This window comes from Lolium rigidum, chromosome 1, assembly GCF_022539505.1.
Source record: "Lolium rigidum isolate FL_2022 chromosome 1, APGP_CSIRO_Lrig_0.1, whole genome shotgun sequence".
Lineage (NCBI taxonomy): Eukaryota > Viridiplantae > Streptophyta > Magnoliopsida > Poales > Poaceae > Lolium > Lolium rigidum.
In genome coordinates this window covers 229058063-229078085 of record NC_061508.1, presented here as the reverse complement: position 1 = coordinate 229078085, position 20023 = coordinate 229058063, and the positions used below count along the sequence as shown (strand labels likewise).

At 43.7% G+C, this 20023-nt stretch overlaps 1 protein-coding gene across 1 annotated transcript; it reads right to left on the bottom strand.

The window, feature by feature from the left end:
- Positions 1-641: 641 nt before the first annotated feature.
- On the bottom strand, positions 642-983 carry LOC124683273. The gene has a single exon (XM_047217828.1). It carries the CDS (start codon positions 981-983, stop codon positions 642-644), a length of 342 nt encoding a protein of 113 aa, XP_047073784.1.
- Between the last annotated feature and the right edge of the window lie 19040 nt (positions 984-20023).

Sequence of the window (20023 nt, the reverse complement as noted above, 5' to 3'; positions counted from 1 at the left end):
CAGATATACCATTGTTCAAGGTCCCCTGCCCTGAAGTGGCTGAACACCATGGTGCGCCGCAGAAGCGTCGGTGTGACTCATTCACGTACGCCTTGGCCTTGCTAGGTACTTGACTATGTGTCTGGTCGTGGTTGTCATGCCGGGCTGAGTAAGCTCACCAGCATAGGCAATATCACAAACACATACTGGACACCAATTATCCAGATACCACAATTGATGTCAGTTCCAAACACTTGGCTGATAGAAGGTAGATTAAACATAGCTGGTCCATGGGGAGAAGGCCAACGCACCTCAAACACCATGGCTCGTCGAAGATGTGGCCGCGCGGGCGCCTACCCCGGTGATCAGCGTCCATCGAGAGGGCCCCATCGAGCAGTTTCTCCCGAGGGGCCAAGGTATTGCTGCCACCATGGCCGAAGCTGTGAAGGGGCCGATCTGCGAGGTGGCGGAGGACCGCGACGAGGGGGCTCCCTTCTCCCGATTTCCACCCGTGGCCGCCCCAACCACACGCAGCCGGAAGACAACGGAGAGGTGGCGCAGAGGATGGGGGCGGCGATCATGATGCGGTCAGCTGAGGACCCGCGGTGGTGGTGGGCGGGAGGTCACGCCACCTTCCTTCCCAGACCTGTGGCGCGCGCGGATCACTCGGCGAGGGCGTCGGTGGATGCGGCGAGCTCCTGCTGCTGGAGGCGCTCGAGCGCCCTCTGGTGCGCCCAGGTCTCGATGGTGAGATCGGGCTTGGCGTTGAGGAGGATGACGACGGTGAGGAAGGAGGTGAGGTAGCAGGGCAGCTCCCAGTCCTCCCACTTGCGCGACTCCCCCGGCGGCGGCGGCGTGCGGTTCATCGGGTACCCCTTGGGCCGCACCTCGTGCCCCGGCGTCGTCCACCGCCCCGCGCCGTCGCCATGCCCGCCGCGGACGTGCGCCGCCGCGCACAGACGCGCCCGCAGCATGCCTCCCGCCGCCGATGAGATCGCCCGCATCGTGCTAGGTTGGCGCGTGTGCGCGAGGTGGAGGATGAACGAGGCGTCCCGGTCTAGGCCACCGCCGCCAGGAGAGCTAGGGTTCCCTGTCGAATGGAATGGGTGGTTGTGCTTGCCGGAGATCTAGACTACGGATTTTTTTTTTACATGGACTGCGGATTAATTAATATAATCTGAATGGGCTTATGTGCAAAACAGTGGGTGCGCATCATCCTTCACCGGCACTTTCGCATCAAACTTTAGCGGCACTTCTCCAGATCGCCAGTGCCCCATTATCGGCATCAATTATAAACTGCCGCTGACCATCAAAATTTAATGGCACTGTGCCAAATCGCCGGTAATTACTGGACCATTAGCGGCACTAGTTATAAACTGCCGTGCAAAACAATTATTAGCGGCAGTTGGCTAAAATGCCGGACCAAAATGCCGCGAATCGTGGGACGTGGGGTAGTGGATGCTAGTGCTCATATTATGGAGGCAAGAGCTATCCTTGATAGTGCAAGATTGACCATGGAGAGAAATTATAACTGGGTAATTACGGAGAGTGATTCGCTGTCAATTTCTGTAATAGGATTGATTAACATAGATTGGAAATTATGTCCATATGCCAAGAGATTAGGGAGATTAGGAGAGCCTTCTCTAGTTTTAGCATTGTTTCAGTTGACCGTGATGCAAATATGGCTGTCCACTTATGTGCTAAGCAAGCTAGAGTCGACAGGAGGAGATATATGTGGATCAATTATAACCTAGATTTTCTCACAAATACTCTTACGAGTGATTGTACTACTATCAGTAATCAATAAAGCTCTCTGAATTCACAAAAAAAAGACGTGCACGCACGTACCCTTGGCGTAGTTGGGCTCTTCGAGGGTGAGCGTCTTGGGCTCGGCCGCCTCCATGGATAGCGCCGCCATCCTCAAGAACACCATCGTGCCCATCTCCGGAGACATGTATCCTCTGGGCATAAATACACCACACATGTAGTCAGATAAAAAGACGTTTGTAATATTTCAATCCGCATACGAGGAAAAGATAAAAGGTTGTGTGCGAAATAAGATGAACACGTGCAATAAAAAATCAAAAGAAATTTGCGATCATATCAAACACGAAGGATGAACAAAGAGAAGTTGTTTGTGAAGACCCTCATATTCGCAGGGAGTTGATCGACCGGAATCATTTGCGAAAGTTTACCCCATCGCACATGATTCTACAAAACCGTGTCCGATGTAGAGGCACATCGCTCACCCTTACATAGTAATGGTAAGATTTATCGTGTGCGACGGACCGTTTCAACCGTGTGTAGGCATTCTGTACTAGTGTTTCATCTTGAACTTTTTGTAAATTATTTAATCAAAACTCCACCAATATACATCAGTAAGACGCCTTCGGCGGCCTGGGAGGGAGGTGGTCTTTAAAGATGCCAACGTTATGAAGACGTGCTCCGTAATCTTTTATCAGATTGTTCATATCTCCACCATGAATTATTTCCCCATCACGAACAAGTGTGCTTCTAACTTTTTATAAAACAAAGGAGGTTTAAACCTGTCACCTGAATCAAAGCGATGCACACATCCATTTTATTAATTACTATTAAGCAGAGTACATAGGTAATCAGAACCAAAATATTATAAGATATGAAATAGGCACATACAACTAAGTCGACTTCTCCTGCAGCAACACCTTCACCAAGATAAACATCCTCGAGCCATCGTCGCCACGTCCGTAGACGACCTGGACAAGAATTTCCATCCTCTATGCCCTGACCGGCAAATAAAGACCAAGACAACACCAAGTAAACAACGACTTCAACAAGGTAATGACACAAGTTCGTTGTTGTTGAGCCCGTCCAAAAAGACCAGGACAATGATTTTCATCCTGAATACGAAGCGGCATCTTAAACACGGATTGATAGTTGTCAAATCCTTGAACTAGGCCAAAAAAGCACTAGCGTAAAAGTGGGATACCTCCTTCACAACATAATTGTTTACCTCTAAAAAGTGTATTTGTAGCTATTAAATGTTTTAAGTCAAACCTTTTAAAGTCGACTAACTTTATACTACCTCCGTTTTAAAGAATAAAGCGAACACAAAGACGAACTTTGACCATAAAAATAAGCAATAATTTTTTATTACATTATATGTAATTAGTATTGTTGAATTCGTATTGAAAAGTACTTTCTAATGATGCTAATTCATACAAACAATATTCATATATCTGAAGCAATTTTTTATTAAACAAAAAGTATGAAAAACGAGGGTGTCTTATTCTTTAAAACGGAGGAAGTATATAGGAGTAACAACATATATAGCATCAAATTGGTCGGAAATGCTAGTATAAAGCAGCATTTGAAAACAGATATATAGTGATATTAAGTTAGTGTCATAAATGCTGCTACATTTTAATTTGATCAAAATAATAAATTTGAATCAGAGCGAAAGCTAGACGGCTTGCTCTCTTGTTGTCTCTAACATTCCGAAATGGGTAGTATTCTCAAAAAACGCCATGGATCCTTAAGCTTCTCTGCAATACTGAGCTTTAGTAGTTCCATTTCATTAACCTTTAGCACTTTTTTTTACCTCCTATGCGTATTGCACAAAAGCTCAGAAAACTTAAGCTTTTGAACTAAAAAAAAGCACGCGAGGCGACGTCGAGGAGATCGCCAACTGAGCACAGCACGTGGCAGGGGAACTGATCGCTGATCCACCGAAATTGATTAGCATAGATAGTCGCGACTCCTGGATACCTGGTACGTACGCAGTATTCTGCAACGTGATACACCTGCCTCGCCCATAGCCCTGCATGGCGATCCGCCATTGGCCGGGGTCCGGAGCCACCCTCGACGCGCCACAGCGTGCCCGGATACCCTGGCAACCAGAGCCACGCGGCCTCGCGTCCCCCACTCCCACGCCGCCACGCATGCGCCAGGCAGCCCGTCGCCGCGCGACACGACCCTGCGCGCACGTTGCCGGCCGGTATATATATGTGCTTCCGCCGTGTCCCGCCTCCAGCCACCAGCTCTCTTGCCCACCACAGCGGCTCACTCCAGCTGAAAACTAATCAACGGCGCACTCCAGCTGAACACTAATCCACAGCGTGTCGTGTGTTTACGCGCGGAGGATACATGTCGCCGGAGGCGGGGACGATGGTGTTCGGGAGGATGGCGGCACCGTCCATGGAGGCGGCGGAGCCTAAGACGCTCACCCTCGAGGAGCTCAACTACGCCAGGGTACTTTCCTAGACGTCCCCTGATACATGCATGCTTGATTTATACGCGCTGTCCATCTTCTAATTAAGAGGTTTCGATCGGTTCATGTTGCAGCAGGCGGCGCTACACGTGCTGAGAACCATGACGGCGGAGGAGGCCATCAGGATCTTCACCGACGGGCTCAAGCCCGTGCGTGGGAGCTCCTCGACCTCCGCGACGACGGACTCGTCGTCGTCGGACGACGACGTCGACCTCGAGTCGTCCGAGGATTATTCCACCCCGCGCGGCGGCCGGCACGGGCGACGGCGACCCGTCAAGAGAGACATCGCCACCGCGCCCTTCTAGGCAGCCAAGCTAGCTGATTGCTTGTTAATTAAACTGCTAGCTTCATCAGCTTTAGCTATACGTGTGCGGCCAAATTTTGGCGTCCTGGCCTCGAGTGGGGCTTCAAGAGACGTGAAAGCTAGCGCATGTGTAAATAAATTCAGGAGCTAGCATTGTGGCATTAGAGCTTAATCTGGCTCAGAAAATTTCAAGACTTCTTCCGTTTGACGCGCCGCAGAGCATCTCAAGTTCCCTTTTTTCCTCCCCAAAGATGCGGGCAAGCTGTAAATTAAGCATCACAGTTAAGTCAGTTCTCGGTATTACAGCTAACAAGTTAGTTTACTACTATATATACCCTACCAGTCAGTTTGTGGCCCTTTGCCCCGTTAGATCAGTCAGCGTGTTTGGTAGGCTCCGGGGCAGTCCAAGAGCATGTCCCGTTCAAAGTCTTCTCTATTTCATTTGATAGGACGCTTTTGGTGGATTTTTTTAGGTCAGTGAGGTGTGCCTTACATAACAAGGATGTGGACCTAACCTCCCGGGTCGTCCCCGCCTGGGCGATCCCGGAGGATCCAAGCCGCCGCCTCCTCTCTGGTCCGCTCCTCTCCGGCCCCGCCTGGCCGCTGCCGCTGCCCTCGCCGGCGGCGGTGGCGGCACCCTCTCGCCAAAGGCGGAGGGCTAGGGAGGGCGCGTACGGCTTCACATCTGGGCGTGGGGGGCGAGGTGTCGGCGGGTCTGGGTGTTATGCGGTGGAGGGTTGTGGTGGGCGGCGTGGAGGTGTGGCGGCCGGCGGTGGCTAACGGCCGCGGCGGGGTCCCGGTGGTAGTGGCGGCTTTCTAGTCCGCTTTCGCTGCTTGGGCTGATCCCGCCCGACTGTAGCCGAGCATGTTGTCTTCCTCGGTTGCAGCACTTCTCCTCCTCTGCTACCGGCCGATGGCGTGGGGGTTGTTGGGCTGCTTCAATAAAGGTGGTTGTCCTAGGGTTCCTCTTGCGCGAAGAGGAAGATCTGCCTAAGCGGGTCCTTTTTTCATCTGGCCGGAGTGTTGAGTTCCGGAAGGCACCACCGGCGAGTGTAACAGTGCACATATTGCCTAAAGTTTGTCGGACATGGTGGTATTCGATCGTGCGCACACATGCGTTTATTCCGACCGTTTAGTTTCGGAGGGAGCGACACGAAGCTCTGCTCTTTCTTGCCATACAGTGACATTGGTCCTGGGTGAAGTCAGGGGCGGATAATATCATGATGGCCGGATTTGGAGGTCTAGCAATGGAGGTCAAAGTCTTTGCGCTTGTGAGGAACTTGCTTGGTGTTCTAGGCTTGCGGCAGCAGTATGAAAGTGGAGGCGGCAGCACAGGTTAAGTTCATTGTCCTTCCATTCAGGATCAAAATCCAAGGTCTGACCTTAATTGGTTGTGCCTGGCAATGACCTTGTTGATGTATTGTTTTGAATGCGCGGACTATCTTCAGGGTTGAAACCTAAGATCTTTGATCGGGCGACGACGGTGTTGGTGCACCGTTCTCTTCTTGGAGGCATCGCTTTTGAAGAGTCTAGAGTTCAGGTGTTGTCGTGTTGGTGGTTGTATTATTGTTGCTAGTTCCGGAATGCTGTGGCGGGACTCTTTTTCTTAGTTTTTTTTCCCATTTTGGTTGTGTGCATCCGTATTTTCATTAGGACGGTGTGCTGTTGTAAAGGCTGGATGTAATTGGTATCTTCTTATATTAATAAATTCCCTTTATCGAAAAAGGATGTTTTTGGTAGCTGCAACCTTTTCGCAGCATAACTGAACAGTGTTAGGATATGCAGTGATGACCATATATAGGCACGGGGTCATGCTCTGCAGCTCGTTTGATAGCATGTGAAGCATGAGTTGTGACACTTTGTGTAGCATGTTTAGTGGTTAACGACTATGTTTGGTTTGGCAACCGTAGTTTATTTGGCATGTGTTTGGTTTTTGTTATATTTTGGCTTGCCAAACTTTGTTGTATGTATGGTCTATTTGTAATAGACTCAACATTTTTTCAACTTTTTCCAAAATTTTGCTTCAATATTTTAAACCACACTTTTGTGGCTAGCCAGATTGTTGTTAACCACACTTTGGCTTAGCAAATTATGGCTAGAAAATAAATATGCTCTACATGTAAGCACTTAATATGTGTAATGCAAACTTGTGTGTTTGGGTGCATCCATCTCACTATGTGTGTTAAAAACTTCTCATATGTGGTGATCTTACCACCACAATCACACGTAGCAGATAACAGTAGTTAGTTTATAAGCAGTTTATCATCATGATCCTAACTACTACGAATTAAGTTTTGTGTAAACATGTCATCATCGTAACCCTAGCTACTACGAATGGAGTATCAGTACACAAACAATTCATCATAAGGGGTAGGGGTTCTTCTTCTTCTTGAGGTTCTTCCTCTTGTTGTTCTTCTCAGATGGTGGCGTCTTCCCACATTGCTTGTGCTCACTTCATCCTCTAGTTCTTTCAAGCTGCGTTGTCAGTTGACTCAACACCGTGGCAAACTTCAATGTTGTTTGGCTGAACATCTTCTTCATCCGGTACATGCTCACCTAGGCCAAACCCCAATCTTCAGTTGTGTAGAATTCAACATGCAAGCACAAGCTTTACGTGGGTGCGGTAAGGGTAGAAAGGCTTATGATCAAGGATCTTGAATCTGTTCTTCAAAGCACCGAATGCTCTCTTACTCGTGACCCTCAGGCTTGAGTGTCGGAGATTGAACAGCTCCTTGGGATTCTTCGGCATGTTGCTGGTCGTGAACTCGTTGAGATGGTACCTTGTTGACTTGAGGGAGGAACCCCGGGGCGACAACCATAACCAGCATCACCAAGCTAGAATTTGCCAGGAGGGATATTGATACCATCAGATCTATACATGTTGTCTGCAAGGATGGTTGAATCATGTGCAGATCCTTCTGAAAGGACACGGATGTCGCCTAGAGGGGGGGTGAATAGGCGATTTAAAACTTTTACGAGATGGGCTTAACAAATGCGGAATAAAACTAGCGTTTACTTTGTCAAGCCCAAAGCCTATATACTATTGTTCACCTATGTGCACCAACAACTTATGCTAAGCAATACAAGCAAGTATGTGATAGCAAGATATATATAACTTCAAGCACGATGGCTATCACAAGGTAAAGTGCATAAGTAAAGAGCTCGGGTATAGAGATAACCGAGGCACGCGGGAGACGATGATTTATCCCGGAGTTCACACTCTTGCGAGTGCTAATCTCCGGTGGAGAGGTGCGGTTGCTTAGTGCTCCCGAACGCCACAAGAGGCTCACCTTGAGGTGTGGTTGCTCGATGCACACCAACGCCACAAAGGCCTCACCCCAAGATGCGGTACTCACACCACACACCGAACGCCACGAAGGCGCCTCACCTAGATCTCCGGTGACCCTCGCCACAAAGGCCTAGGTCACGGTTCCACTAAGGGATTTCCTTCGAGGCGGAAACCGGGCCTTACACAAAGATTGGGGCACACATCCACAACTTAATTGGAGGCTCCCAACAAATCGCCACAAAGGCCTAGAATCCGTCTAGGGTTCCAAGAACCCAAGAGTAACAACCTTCTTGCTTTCACCTCCACGAATCACCGTGGAGAACTCAAACCGATGCACCAAATGCAATGGCAAGAACACCACAAAGATGCTCAAGTCCTTCTCTCTCAAATTCCAACAAAGCTACAAAAGCTATTGGGGGAATAAGAGAGGAAGAACAAAGAGGAGAACACAAAATTCTCCAAGATCTAGATCCCAAAGATTCACTCACAAAGAGATGATTTGGTTTGGTCAAAGTGTGGATCTAGATCTCCTCTCTCTTTCCCTCAAAATGGGGCAAGAATCATGGAGGGATAGAGAGATAGGGCAAGCTTCTCAAGAACAACAATGGAGGAGAGAGAGAGTGGAAGAAGCCACAGCCCAAGGAGGAAGAAGGGGGGTATTTATACCCCCCAAGAAAATCGAGCCGTTTGGGCAAAACCAGGGGCCGGATAATCCGGCCTAAGTAAGGGCCGGATTATCCGGGGGCCGGATTATCCGGCCTCAGGGACAAAACCTGGACAAAATCCGGCCAAAAATCCGGCCCCTATACTGAGCAGCAATTCCTGAGGTCCTCATATCCGGCCCGGATAATCCGGCCCGGATATTTCCAAAATATCCGGCCTAAGCAAACTGCAGAAACACCAAAACTAAAACGGGCATAACTTTTGCATCCGGACTCCGATTTCGATGATCTTGGGCTCGTTGAAATCACAACAACGAGCTCTACAACAATATGCATAGAAACATCATAGTCCAGCAAAGGAGGATAGAAACAAATGATGAAAGGTTTGACCTATCTCAAAAAGACATACCGGTAAAACCTCCAATCTTGAAAATGCAACAAGTTGCCCATGGAAAAACCATTCTCAATGAACTAGAGCTTGTCATGAGAATAAGCACAAGCTCTAAAACATCACATGTATAAGATCCAAATAAAACCAAGTAAGATGATGAACCAAACTCGAAAACGCAACAAGTGATCTATGCGGAATCCGTTTTCGATGAACTAGAGCTTGTCATGAGAATAAGCACAAGCTCTAAAACATCACATGGATAAGGTCCAAATAACAACCAAGAAAGATGATGCAAGGATGCAAAGGTTTGAGCTCTCTCCGAACGATACGATCGAGTTACTCACTCGAGAGCCCTCTTGATAGTACGGCAACTAAACTATAAACCGGTCTCCAACCATACTATGAGACCGGTGAGAAAGAAACCCTATCAAGAGCAAACCTTATACTTGCGCATTCCACTTGAGCTTGATGACGACGATCTTGACCTCAACAAGATGGAACGCCTTTCTTGCTTGTGCTTGCTTGACGAAGTCTTGTAGATTGCTCCCCCATAAACCACGATGGGAGAGCTTCTTCTTCGACGCATCTTCGCATAACCATGACCACCATGTGGATTGCTCCCCCATAATCCATCATGGGAGATCTTCTTCTTTGGCGCATCTTCACATATCCATGATCACCATATGGATGGCAAGACTCAAGCAAAGGATCTCTTCGAGATGGCTCATCTTGAACTTGCACATCATTTCTCCATGGCAAGCTTCAAGCTTATGAACTCTTCGAGTTGGCTCATCTTGAACTTGCACTACATTTCTTCATTCTTCATCATGTTGATGTCTTGAAGTAACTTGAGGGCTCACTACATCTTCATCTTCAAGACATACTTGACACTTGATATCCTTCATCAATTTCTTCTTATTGCAACCTTGAAGCCAACATATGGTTCAAGAATTGCCTATGGACAACTCCTACAAATATAACTCAATGCAAACATTAGTCCATAGGGATTGTCATTAATTACCAAAACCACACATGGGGGCTCCATGCACTTTCAATCTCCCCCATTTTGGTAATTGATGACAATCTCTTTGAGAGGGTTTATATAAGGAATTTAGGTAACAAATAAGTTGAATATATAGAGCAAACTCCCCCATAATATATGCATGTGTGAATGATCTTGACTTTCATTGCATATATTGGCATTCAAAGCCTAGTGGAGTTTCCTCTACATATTCAACTATGCAAAGCAACAAGATGCAATGCAATAAAGGCACATGCTTAAGCACAAAGCAAAGACATAACCAAATTCCCTTAAACCCTCCAAACTTCTCCCCCATTGGCACCAATTGCCGAAATGGGTGAAAAATTTAGAAGGCCAATATAGTGAGAGTTCCTCCATAGCGTGTGCATTTCTCATAATTTGAGTGGAATCAAATGCACATATCCAATGACGAATATTCGGAAGGAATCACACTATAGATAGGATCAAAGATTGCAAAAAGATAACAAAGTAAAGAAGCTTCAACAAATGAAGCAAATGAACCACAAGGAAGATACCAAAAGAAAGATAGATATTATGATAAGATCAAGAAGATTGCTCTAAATAATATGAGGAAGCTCCCCAAGGTTTGTGCACAAAACTAGACAATTTGCATTGGAGTATAAAGTGCACAAACATGGAATCATCACTCCCATGATATCATTCAAAAACAAAAGATACCAAGTGAATCAAACTCTAATGATCACCACAAGATAGTGTTCTAAATCAAATGAGGAAGCTCCCCAAGGTACATGCATAAAATAAAATGTTGCATTTGAATACAATATGCATAACATGGAATCCTCACTCCCTCCTTACCATTTAAAAACACAAACATTTGCAATAGATCATAGTTAGAAAATTAAGCTTACCACTTGCAACAAACAAATGGTTGAGCAACAAGTAAGAGGCACCATAAAAAGGCTCAACCAAGAGGATATGTGAAAGGCATGATAAAGCATCATCGCTGTCTTCAATGAATAAGACTATTACAAGGATGAGCAAAAAGCATCATCATAGTCTTCAATGAATTATATTGCTTAGCATGACCAATCAACATGCAATAAATAAATAAGATATCAAAAGGAGATGTATCATTTCTTATGTGTATAAGTTTCTCTAAGTGGGCAATATCACAAAGATATTTATTCACAAAGAAACATGCACACACAAAATAGATACGCAAGAAAAATAGTATGATATCCAAGACGAAGTCATGCAATATACCAATAAGAATTTTTGCTTAATAGCATGGCCAAAGGCTCAATTTTATCTTATTGTACATTCATGAACTTCAAACCACAAACAACTAAAATACATCACAAATATCAACAAGGGATAGAAGATAGTTGGGATGCATTTGAGAAAGGCAACAAGTATCACAAACGGGGATACCAAAAGAAGTAACTAAATTTGCACTTTCATCTATATTGCACATGTGAGAGCCTTGAGGAATTGATATGCAACAAAATTGCTAGATAGGCATAGTTGGGATGGATGAATCATGAGCATGATTTAAAATACTTCCCAACAAATGCACTCATCTCAAATTACTCACATTCACAATAAAGAGGTTTCATAAAGACTTTTGCAAGAAGCACAACATTTGCAAATCAAGAGATTCATGCCAAGATGCAACCATAAGGTCGGATACAAGAAAAGTATGCATGAGAAGATACTTGTTACCAAGATAGCATTGGTGTGGATGTAGTAGATATATGTTCGTTGATCATCCTAGCTTGCCTCAAGTTACCATTGAGTCACCACTTCTTTCCAAGAGTGAGACAAGCATTCAATGCATATCCATTGTACCTAACACAAAGGTAAGTACAAAATGGTCCCCAAACTAATTGGGTTCGAAGTAGTTAGACACACTACAACATATAGGACAAACTCCACAATTCTATGTGCATATAGATATGAAATTGAATTTCATGCACATCTTAGCCAAATTAGGATTTGATGGAGTTTACCCTATATATTGGATCAAAGAAAGTGACACATGCCATAATATATACATATATTAAATATGCATGCACAATACTTTCAAGAACCAAAGGAAGATACAATTTGGACAAAAACACCAAATAAACCAAGAGACAATGGTTGTCCAAATTATGTCAAAGAATCAAATCAACACAAGATTGACTTCAAGGACTTATCTCATTATAAGAAGCTAATTAAACCTAAGCACAAAGGAATGAGATAACCAACTCCCAAGAGAGCAAGGTTCCAACAAATAAACCAAACCCTCGACACTTTTTATGATGGCACAAAGTACCAAAAAGAAAATTTATGACTCCCAAAACCAAATTTTTGATAAAGATCAAGAGATGTTAAGCATTCTAACAAATATAGGAGAGCTCCCCCAAGATTAGTGCATTATCTAGGATTTTGCATATGAATATTAAATGCACAAAACTAGGATCATCACGCTACCTAAATCTACTAAAATGCTAAGAAAGTTTGAATAAACAAATTAGATCCATAAGATGCAAGGAAGACACATGGGAGTAAAAGCACAACACATTCATGGCAATAAATAATACAATTTAAACACAAGAGCCAATGTAAATATGATCAATAAATTTCTACCCAATAATAGATTGCCAATTGTCCTAGGACAAGAGGTATTAGGAAATATTTTCCTAGGTGGTAGTTTGTAAGTATATGTAAGATCATTTTTACACCAAATAAAGCATATGGTAAAAGATAAGAGTTAACCAACATGCAAAGAGAGTTTCTTGATAGCTTCAATTAGTCATACCAACATGCAAAGCAATTAATAGTATTCATACCAACATTCATACCAACATGCAAAGCAATTAATAGCATTCATACCAACATGCAAAGCAATTAATAGTATGACTTGAAGCACATGGTTTTCCAAAAACGTATTGAGGGACACGTTGTGAAAAACCATGCCAAGAAAAACTTTCACAAATAAGATCCACAAAGATATTAGCAATGAAGCCATTTAAGCAAATTGGAGCTTGTTTGAGCAAACATGCCACATAGGAGAGAGATAATTTACGGTATCAATTCTATGTGACACAACCTCAAATGTTCACATTTTCTAGGCTTGTAATATGCACAAAGCTTATTACTCCCCCATAATGTGATAAGGAATTTATTTTCACAAGAGGCAAATAAGATCCAAGTAGAGATATTAATGGACATTAGAATTTGAATTTCTCATGAAGATGACATACCACATAACGACTAGATAATCTCGCAATATCAATTCTAAGTGATATTCCTCATGTACACACATTGTTTAGGATCATGAAATTCTCAAAGTAATATCACTCCCCCAAAATGGGATTGTCCATTAATCGCTCATAAGGGCCATATAAGATACAACAAGATGCAAAGAGGCTCCAACACAAACACAAATACATGGTGTGCAACCCAACATGCATAGACTTGATTTCTCAAGCAAAACTATTAGGAAGCACAACATATACAAACACATGTTAGGAACAAAACTAACACATGCAAAGGGGCGAGTAACTTTCAATATAAATGAGTTGAGTACATGTTACCGCAAGGAGGAACATTGGATATATGATAGAAGTAAGATAACCAAAAGACTTGGCTTGAGATAATATAAATGATGAAGATCCCTTAATTCTTCATGATGTAGCCAAGTCTCCAATGCCCTCCAACAAGCACCTATTGATCAAGTTTTGGATTGTTGGTCCCCAACTAAGTTGGGTCCTAAGAGGTTAGTCACAATAGGCTTGGCAACCCAAATGGTTCTTTTCTTGACACCACTTTGAGCACCAACATATTTGGCAAACACATTGCCACCCTCATCCTTACGAAGAGAATAAACATCATTAATGGTGATAGAGTTGGATGAGGTACCAATAGTGCACAAGGAGGAGATGTGGCCCTTCTCACGGCATATGTAGCAAGTTCTTTTCTTCTCCTTCTTCTTACTAGATTTCTCCACAATGGGAGCATTGACTTGTTTCTTCTTGGGAAGTGGCATTTCTTCAACTTGAGGTTGAATGTGAGTTTGAGCTTGAGGCCGCTTCCCTTTTTGCTTCTTCTTCAAAGGGCAAGATCTAACATGATGCCCTTCAATTTTGCACTTGAAGCAAACAATCTTGGCCGGGTCTTTGACTTGTACTTGGCCCTTCTTCTTATTATTGTTCTTGGACTTGTTCTTGTTGTTGGAGTTGAATCCAAGTCCACTTTTGTCATTGGGGGATTGTTGCACACTTAACATCTTGTCAAGTTTGCATTTCCCTTCATGACCCTTTACCAAGTCGTTCTTCAAAGAAGAGACTTGGGCCTTGAGCTCTTTGATTTCCTCTACATGGTTAGTAACAACACAAGTACTAGAGGAAGTAGAACCTTCATTGTTAGAGCAACAAGGCAAGGAAGATAATTCATCACAAGATTTAGCAATATTATGAGTGGATGAATTACTAGAACTAGCACATGGCAATATAGCATTTTGAGTAGTAGTGCTAGTATCCACATGAGGCTCACAAGGTGTTTCCTTTGATATGATAGCCTCATGAGCTAACTTTAGCCTATCATGAGAAGCTAGAAGATCCTCATGGGAGCTAGAAAGCTTTCCATGATTTTCTTCCAATTTCCCATAATTTCTAGTTAGCAACTCAAGTTGAGCCCTTAGCTCAACATTCTCCTTCAAGATAGATGCTTCACAAGAAGTAGAGTTAGTAGCACAAGCATCATCACAAGACATATTAAGAAGAGATGGTAACATAGCATGCTCTTTTAAATAGGAAGCTTGAAGTTGCTCATGGGACTTGGTGAGGATAGAGTGTTCGCTCTCCAAGACCTTGTGGGCCTTGTCTAGATCATCTAGATCCTTAACAAGTTTATCATGACCAACACCAACTTTGGAATTTTCCTTTTTAAGCAATTTTACTTGAGCTTTAGCATGGTCTCTTTCCTTAGTGAGTTTAGAAACTATTTCATTTTGAGACACTTCAAGGGTTTCAAGTTGCTCTTCAAGAGAGGCTACGGTCTCTTGTTCTTCTTCAAGATCATTCTTTAGTGATGCTACATCATCGGCATACTCTCGTTCAAGAGCACCCTTTTTATCAATGGTGTTCTCATGCATCCAAATAAGTTTTTGGCTCTCAATAGCGGTAGTCAAGATTTCAAAGAAGTGAGTGCTAGCAATTTTATCTTTGCAAATAACCTTGAATACACTCTCACCTTTATCGCGTAGAGAGACAACCCAATCCTCTTCTTCATATTCATCCTCATTCTTATCACCACGAGACATATTAGGTTCCATGGTAGGAGGTACCGTGGAACCCTTGGCCATAAGGCATATATGAGGACCGTGAGATAAAGATGAGGAGTTACTTGAGGCTCCTTTCAAGATCTTGTCTTGACCAATAGAATCTTTGGTTTCCTCTACATTGTTAGACACACAACAACTAGAGGAAATAGAATCATTTTTATCATGGCCACAAGACAAAGCAAGCATATCATCATTAGATTTTTTCAAGCAACTTACACATGATATGCAAGGACTATCAACACAAGCATGTAAATCATTTCTAGTGCTAGATGTGTTTAAGTCCAAAGATGAAGCATTGCAATGAGATAGAGATGAAGAATCATCAATAGTAAGCTCAATATCAATATTGCAATTTTCATCACCACTCACCATATCATTACCTTGTGTCTTACCACACTTTGGTGAAGTGGATGAAGATGAGAACTCATCACGGCCGGAAGTGGAAGCAATACAATCATCCTCAATAATATTGGACACATCATATTTGTGTTGAAGCTTTGTCCATAATTCATGAGCGCTCCCAAAAGGCATGATTGAAGAAGTAACTACATTGCTCACAACAATGGAAAACACATGAGAAGCAAGAGCATCGAGGCAAGAGTTTTTCTCCTCCTCAAGAGATAAATTTTGAGGATCCTTAGGAGAAGAAAAACCCATGCCAAGAAATCGCTCCATGTCCGGGGACATACGCCGTAAAATATTAAGCACATAAATTTTCCATAGATCATAATTTGTGCCATCAAATATAACCAAGTTATTGTGCACTAATCCCCTAACCGACATCTTTACTCTCAAGGCGGTGAAGCCTAAGAATGAGAGACCTTGCTCGATACCAATTGAAAGGACACGGATGTCGCCTAGAGGGGGGGTGAATAGGCGATTTAAAACTTTTACGAGATGGGCTTAACAAATGCGGAATAAAACTAGCGTTTACTTTGTCAAGCCCAAAGCCTATATACTATTGTTCACCTATGTGCACCAACAACTTATGCTAAGCAATACAAGCAAGTATGTGATAGCAAGATATATATAACTTCAAGCACGATGGCTATCACAAGGTAAAGTGCATAAGTAAAGAGCTCGGGTATAGAGATAACCGAGGCACGCGGGAGACGATGATTTATCCCGGAGTTCACACTCTTGCGAGTGCTAATCTCCGGTGGAGAGGTGCGGTTGCTTAGTGCTCCCGAACGCCACAAGAGGCTCACCTTGAGGTGTGGTTGCTCGATGCACACCAACGCCACAAAGGTCTCACCCCAAGATGCGGTACTCACACCACACACCGAACGCCACGAAGGCGCCTCACCTAGATCTCCGGTGACCCTCGCCACAAAGGCCTAGGTCACGGTTCCACTAAGGGATTTCCTTCGAGGCGGAAACCGGGCCTTACACAAAGATTGGGGCACACATCCACAACTTAATTGGAGGCTCCCAACAAATCGCCACAAAGGCCTAGAATCCGTCTAGGGTTCCAAGAACCCAAGAGTAACAACCTTCTTGCTTTCACCTCCACGAATCACCGTGGAGAACTCAAACCGATGCACCAAATGCAATGGCAAGAACACCACAAAGATGCTCAAGTCCTTCTCTCTCAAATTCCAACAAAGCTACAAAAGCTATTGGGGGAATAAGAGAGGAAGAACAAAGAGGAGAACACAAAATTCTCCAAGATCTAGATCCCAAAGATTCACTCACAAAGAGATGATTTGGTTTGGTCAAAGTGTGGATCTAGATCTCCTCTCTCTTTTCCCTCAAAATGGGGCAAGAATCATGGAGGGATAGAGAGATAGGGCAAGCTTCTCAAGAACAACAATGGAGGAGAGAGAGAGTGGAAGAAGCCACAGCCCAAGGAGGAAGAAGGGGGGTATTTATACCCCCCAAGAAAATCGAGCCGTTTGGGCAAAACCAGGGGCCGGATAATCCGGCCTAAGTAAGGGCCGGATTATCCGGGGGCCGGATTATCCGGCCTCAGGGACAAAACCTGGACAAAATCCGGCCAAAAATCCGGCCCCTATACTGAGCAGCAATTCCTGAGGTCCTTAGCCGATTTCGGGGGGGCCGGATATTTCCGAAATATCCGGCCCGGATAATCCGGCCCGGATATTTCCAAAATATCCGGCCTAAGCAAACTGCAGAAACACCAAAACTAAAACGGGCATAACTTTTGCATCCGGACTCCGATTTCGATGATCTTGGGCTCGTTGAAATCACAACAACGAGCTCTACAACAATATGCATAGAAACATCATAGTCCAGCAAAGGAGGATAGAAACAAATGATGAAAGGTTTGACCTATCTCAAAAAGACATACCGGTAAAACCTCCAATCTTGAAAATGCAACAAGTTGCCCATGGAAAAACCATTCTCAATGAACTAGAGCTTGTCATGAGAATAAGCACAAGCTCTAAAACATCACATGTATAAGATCCAAATAAAACCAAGTAAGATGATGAACCAAACTCGAAAACGCAACAAGTGATCTATGCGGAATCCGTTTTCGATGAACTAGAGCTTGTCATGAGAATAAGCACAAGCTCTAAAACATCACATGGATAAGGTCCAAATAACAACCAAGAAAGATGATGCAAGGATGCAAAGGTTTGAGCTCTCTCCGAACGATACGATCGAATTACTCACTCGAGAGCCCTCTTGATAGTACGGCAACTAAACTATAAACCGGTCTCCAACCATACTATGAGACCGGTGAGAAAGAAACCCTATCAAGAGCAAACCTTATACTTGCGCATTCCACTTGAGCTTGATGACGACGATCTTGACCTCAACAAGATGGAACGCCTTTCTTGCTTGTGCTTGCTTGACGAAGTCTTGTAGATTGCTCCCCCATAAACCACGATGGGAGAGCTTCTTCTTCGGCGCATCTTCGCATAACCATGACCACCATGTGGATTGCTCCCCCATAATCCATCATGGGAGATCTTCTTCTTTGGCGCATCTTCACATATCCATGATCACCATATGGATGGCAAGACTCAAGCAAAGGATCTCTTCGAGATGGCTCATCTTGAACTTGCACAACATTTCTCCATGGCAAGCTTCAAGCTTATGAACTCTTCGAGTTGGCTCATCTTGAACTTGCACTACATTTCTTCATTCTTCATCATGTTGATGTCTTGAAGTAACTTGAGGGCTCACTACATCTTCATCTTCAAGACATACTTGACACTTGATATCCTTCATCAATTTCTTCTTATTGCAACCTTGAAGCCAACATATGGTTCAAGAATTGCCTATGGACAACTCCTACAAATATAACTCAATGCAAACATTAGTCCATAGGGATTGTCATTAATTACCAAAACCACACATGGGGGCTCCATGCACTTTCACCTTCCCACCCAGCAAGCACATATGTGAACTTCATGTCGAGTTCAATAGCAGCAAGCACATTCTGACTTGTGTAGTTCTCCCTGTCCATGTAAGTTGCAGCCTCTGCTCTCGAAACCCGGGCAGTGATGTGAGTACCGTCAATGGCACCAATATAATCATGCAAGATGAACAAATTGTAGTCATATTTTTGGACCATTTTTATAGCTATGAAGCCATGAGAATAATTGTACAAGTGGCCACCTTGAAATATGGCATCCACCGAAAAATGTTCAGTATCTTCAGAGGTGTTAGGCTTGATGGGGTTTTGATCATCTCATCTCTGAGCTCCCCAATTGCGTACAACACTCGGGAGAAATAACGAGATATTGTCTCTATGGATCTCCTGAATGTGTTAACGTTGTGGATGACTCTAGACCTATGGTTATGTCCAACCACATAAGGAACATAGCAACCTATTCTTCCACGAAGGTGTGGATGCTATCCTCCAACAATCCACTCCCCTTAGCCTTTTCACTAGTTCAAAGAATGGTGTTCTTTTCATCTGGAGCATTTGGAGAGCCTCTACATCGTTGTAGTTGAGCATGTAGTTCAGGTTAACTACCCTCTCCTTATCTCGGGCGAACATAGGCCCGTACGAGAGCACGAACAAATAGTAATTTTCCTTCCAACTACCATATATAGAATTTGGCATATAGGTGGGTCTTGTCTAGGGCATTGCTGAAATAGAATAATTCACTCTTATGGAAATTAATCTTAAGGCCTGATAATTTCTCGAGCGCTGATAGTATTAATTTTAGGTTTCTTGCTTTTTCCAGATCATGATCCATATATAGAATTTTGCCATCGGCATATTGAAGGATAGACAACCCCCCATCAACCAAATGAGGGACCACTACTTCAATTTAACCATCGACTTTAGCACACTCAATTATAATAGCCAACATATCCACCATAATGCTAAATAACATCGGAGCTAGGAGATCACCTTGCATCAAACCTTTTTTGTCTTAAAGTATCTACCAACATCGTGATTGACCCTGGTGGAAACACTTCATCCAAAACCAAGTTATTAATTAAAGTGTGTCACTCTTCAGAATAAATCTTTCATTCTGAGAGTTTGTTGAAGAAAAGATCACTTAACTTTATCATAGGCTTTTTCAAAGTCGATTTTGAGGACCAGCCCATTCAACTTTTTACGATGCATCTCATGTATTGTTTCATGCAAGGTTACAACTTCATCTAGGATATATCGACACATAATTTAGCCTAATAGTAGCTACTTAGGTGAAAATTTTAAAGCAGACATTAAGAACACATATTGGAATGTACAGTTGAATCCGTTCCGCATCATTAACTTTTGGTAGTAAAATAATCTCCCCAAAGTTGATACGGGACAACTCAAGTTGCCCGACATGAAGTTCTGCAAACAATTCCAATAAATCACGTTTACTTATGTCCTAGAAGGTATG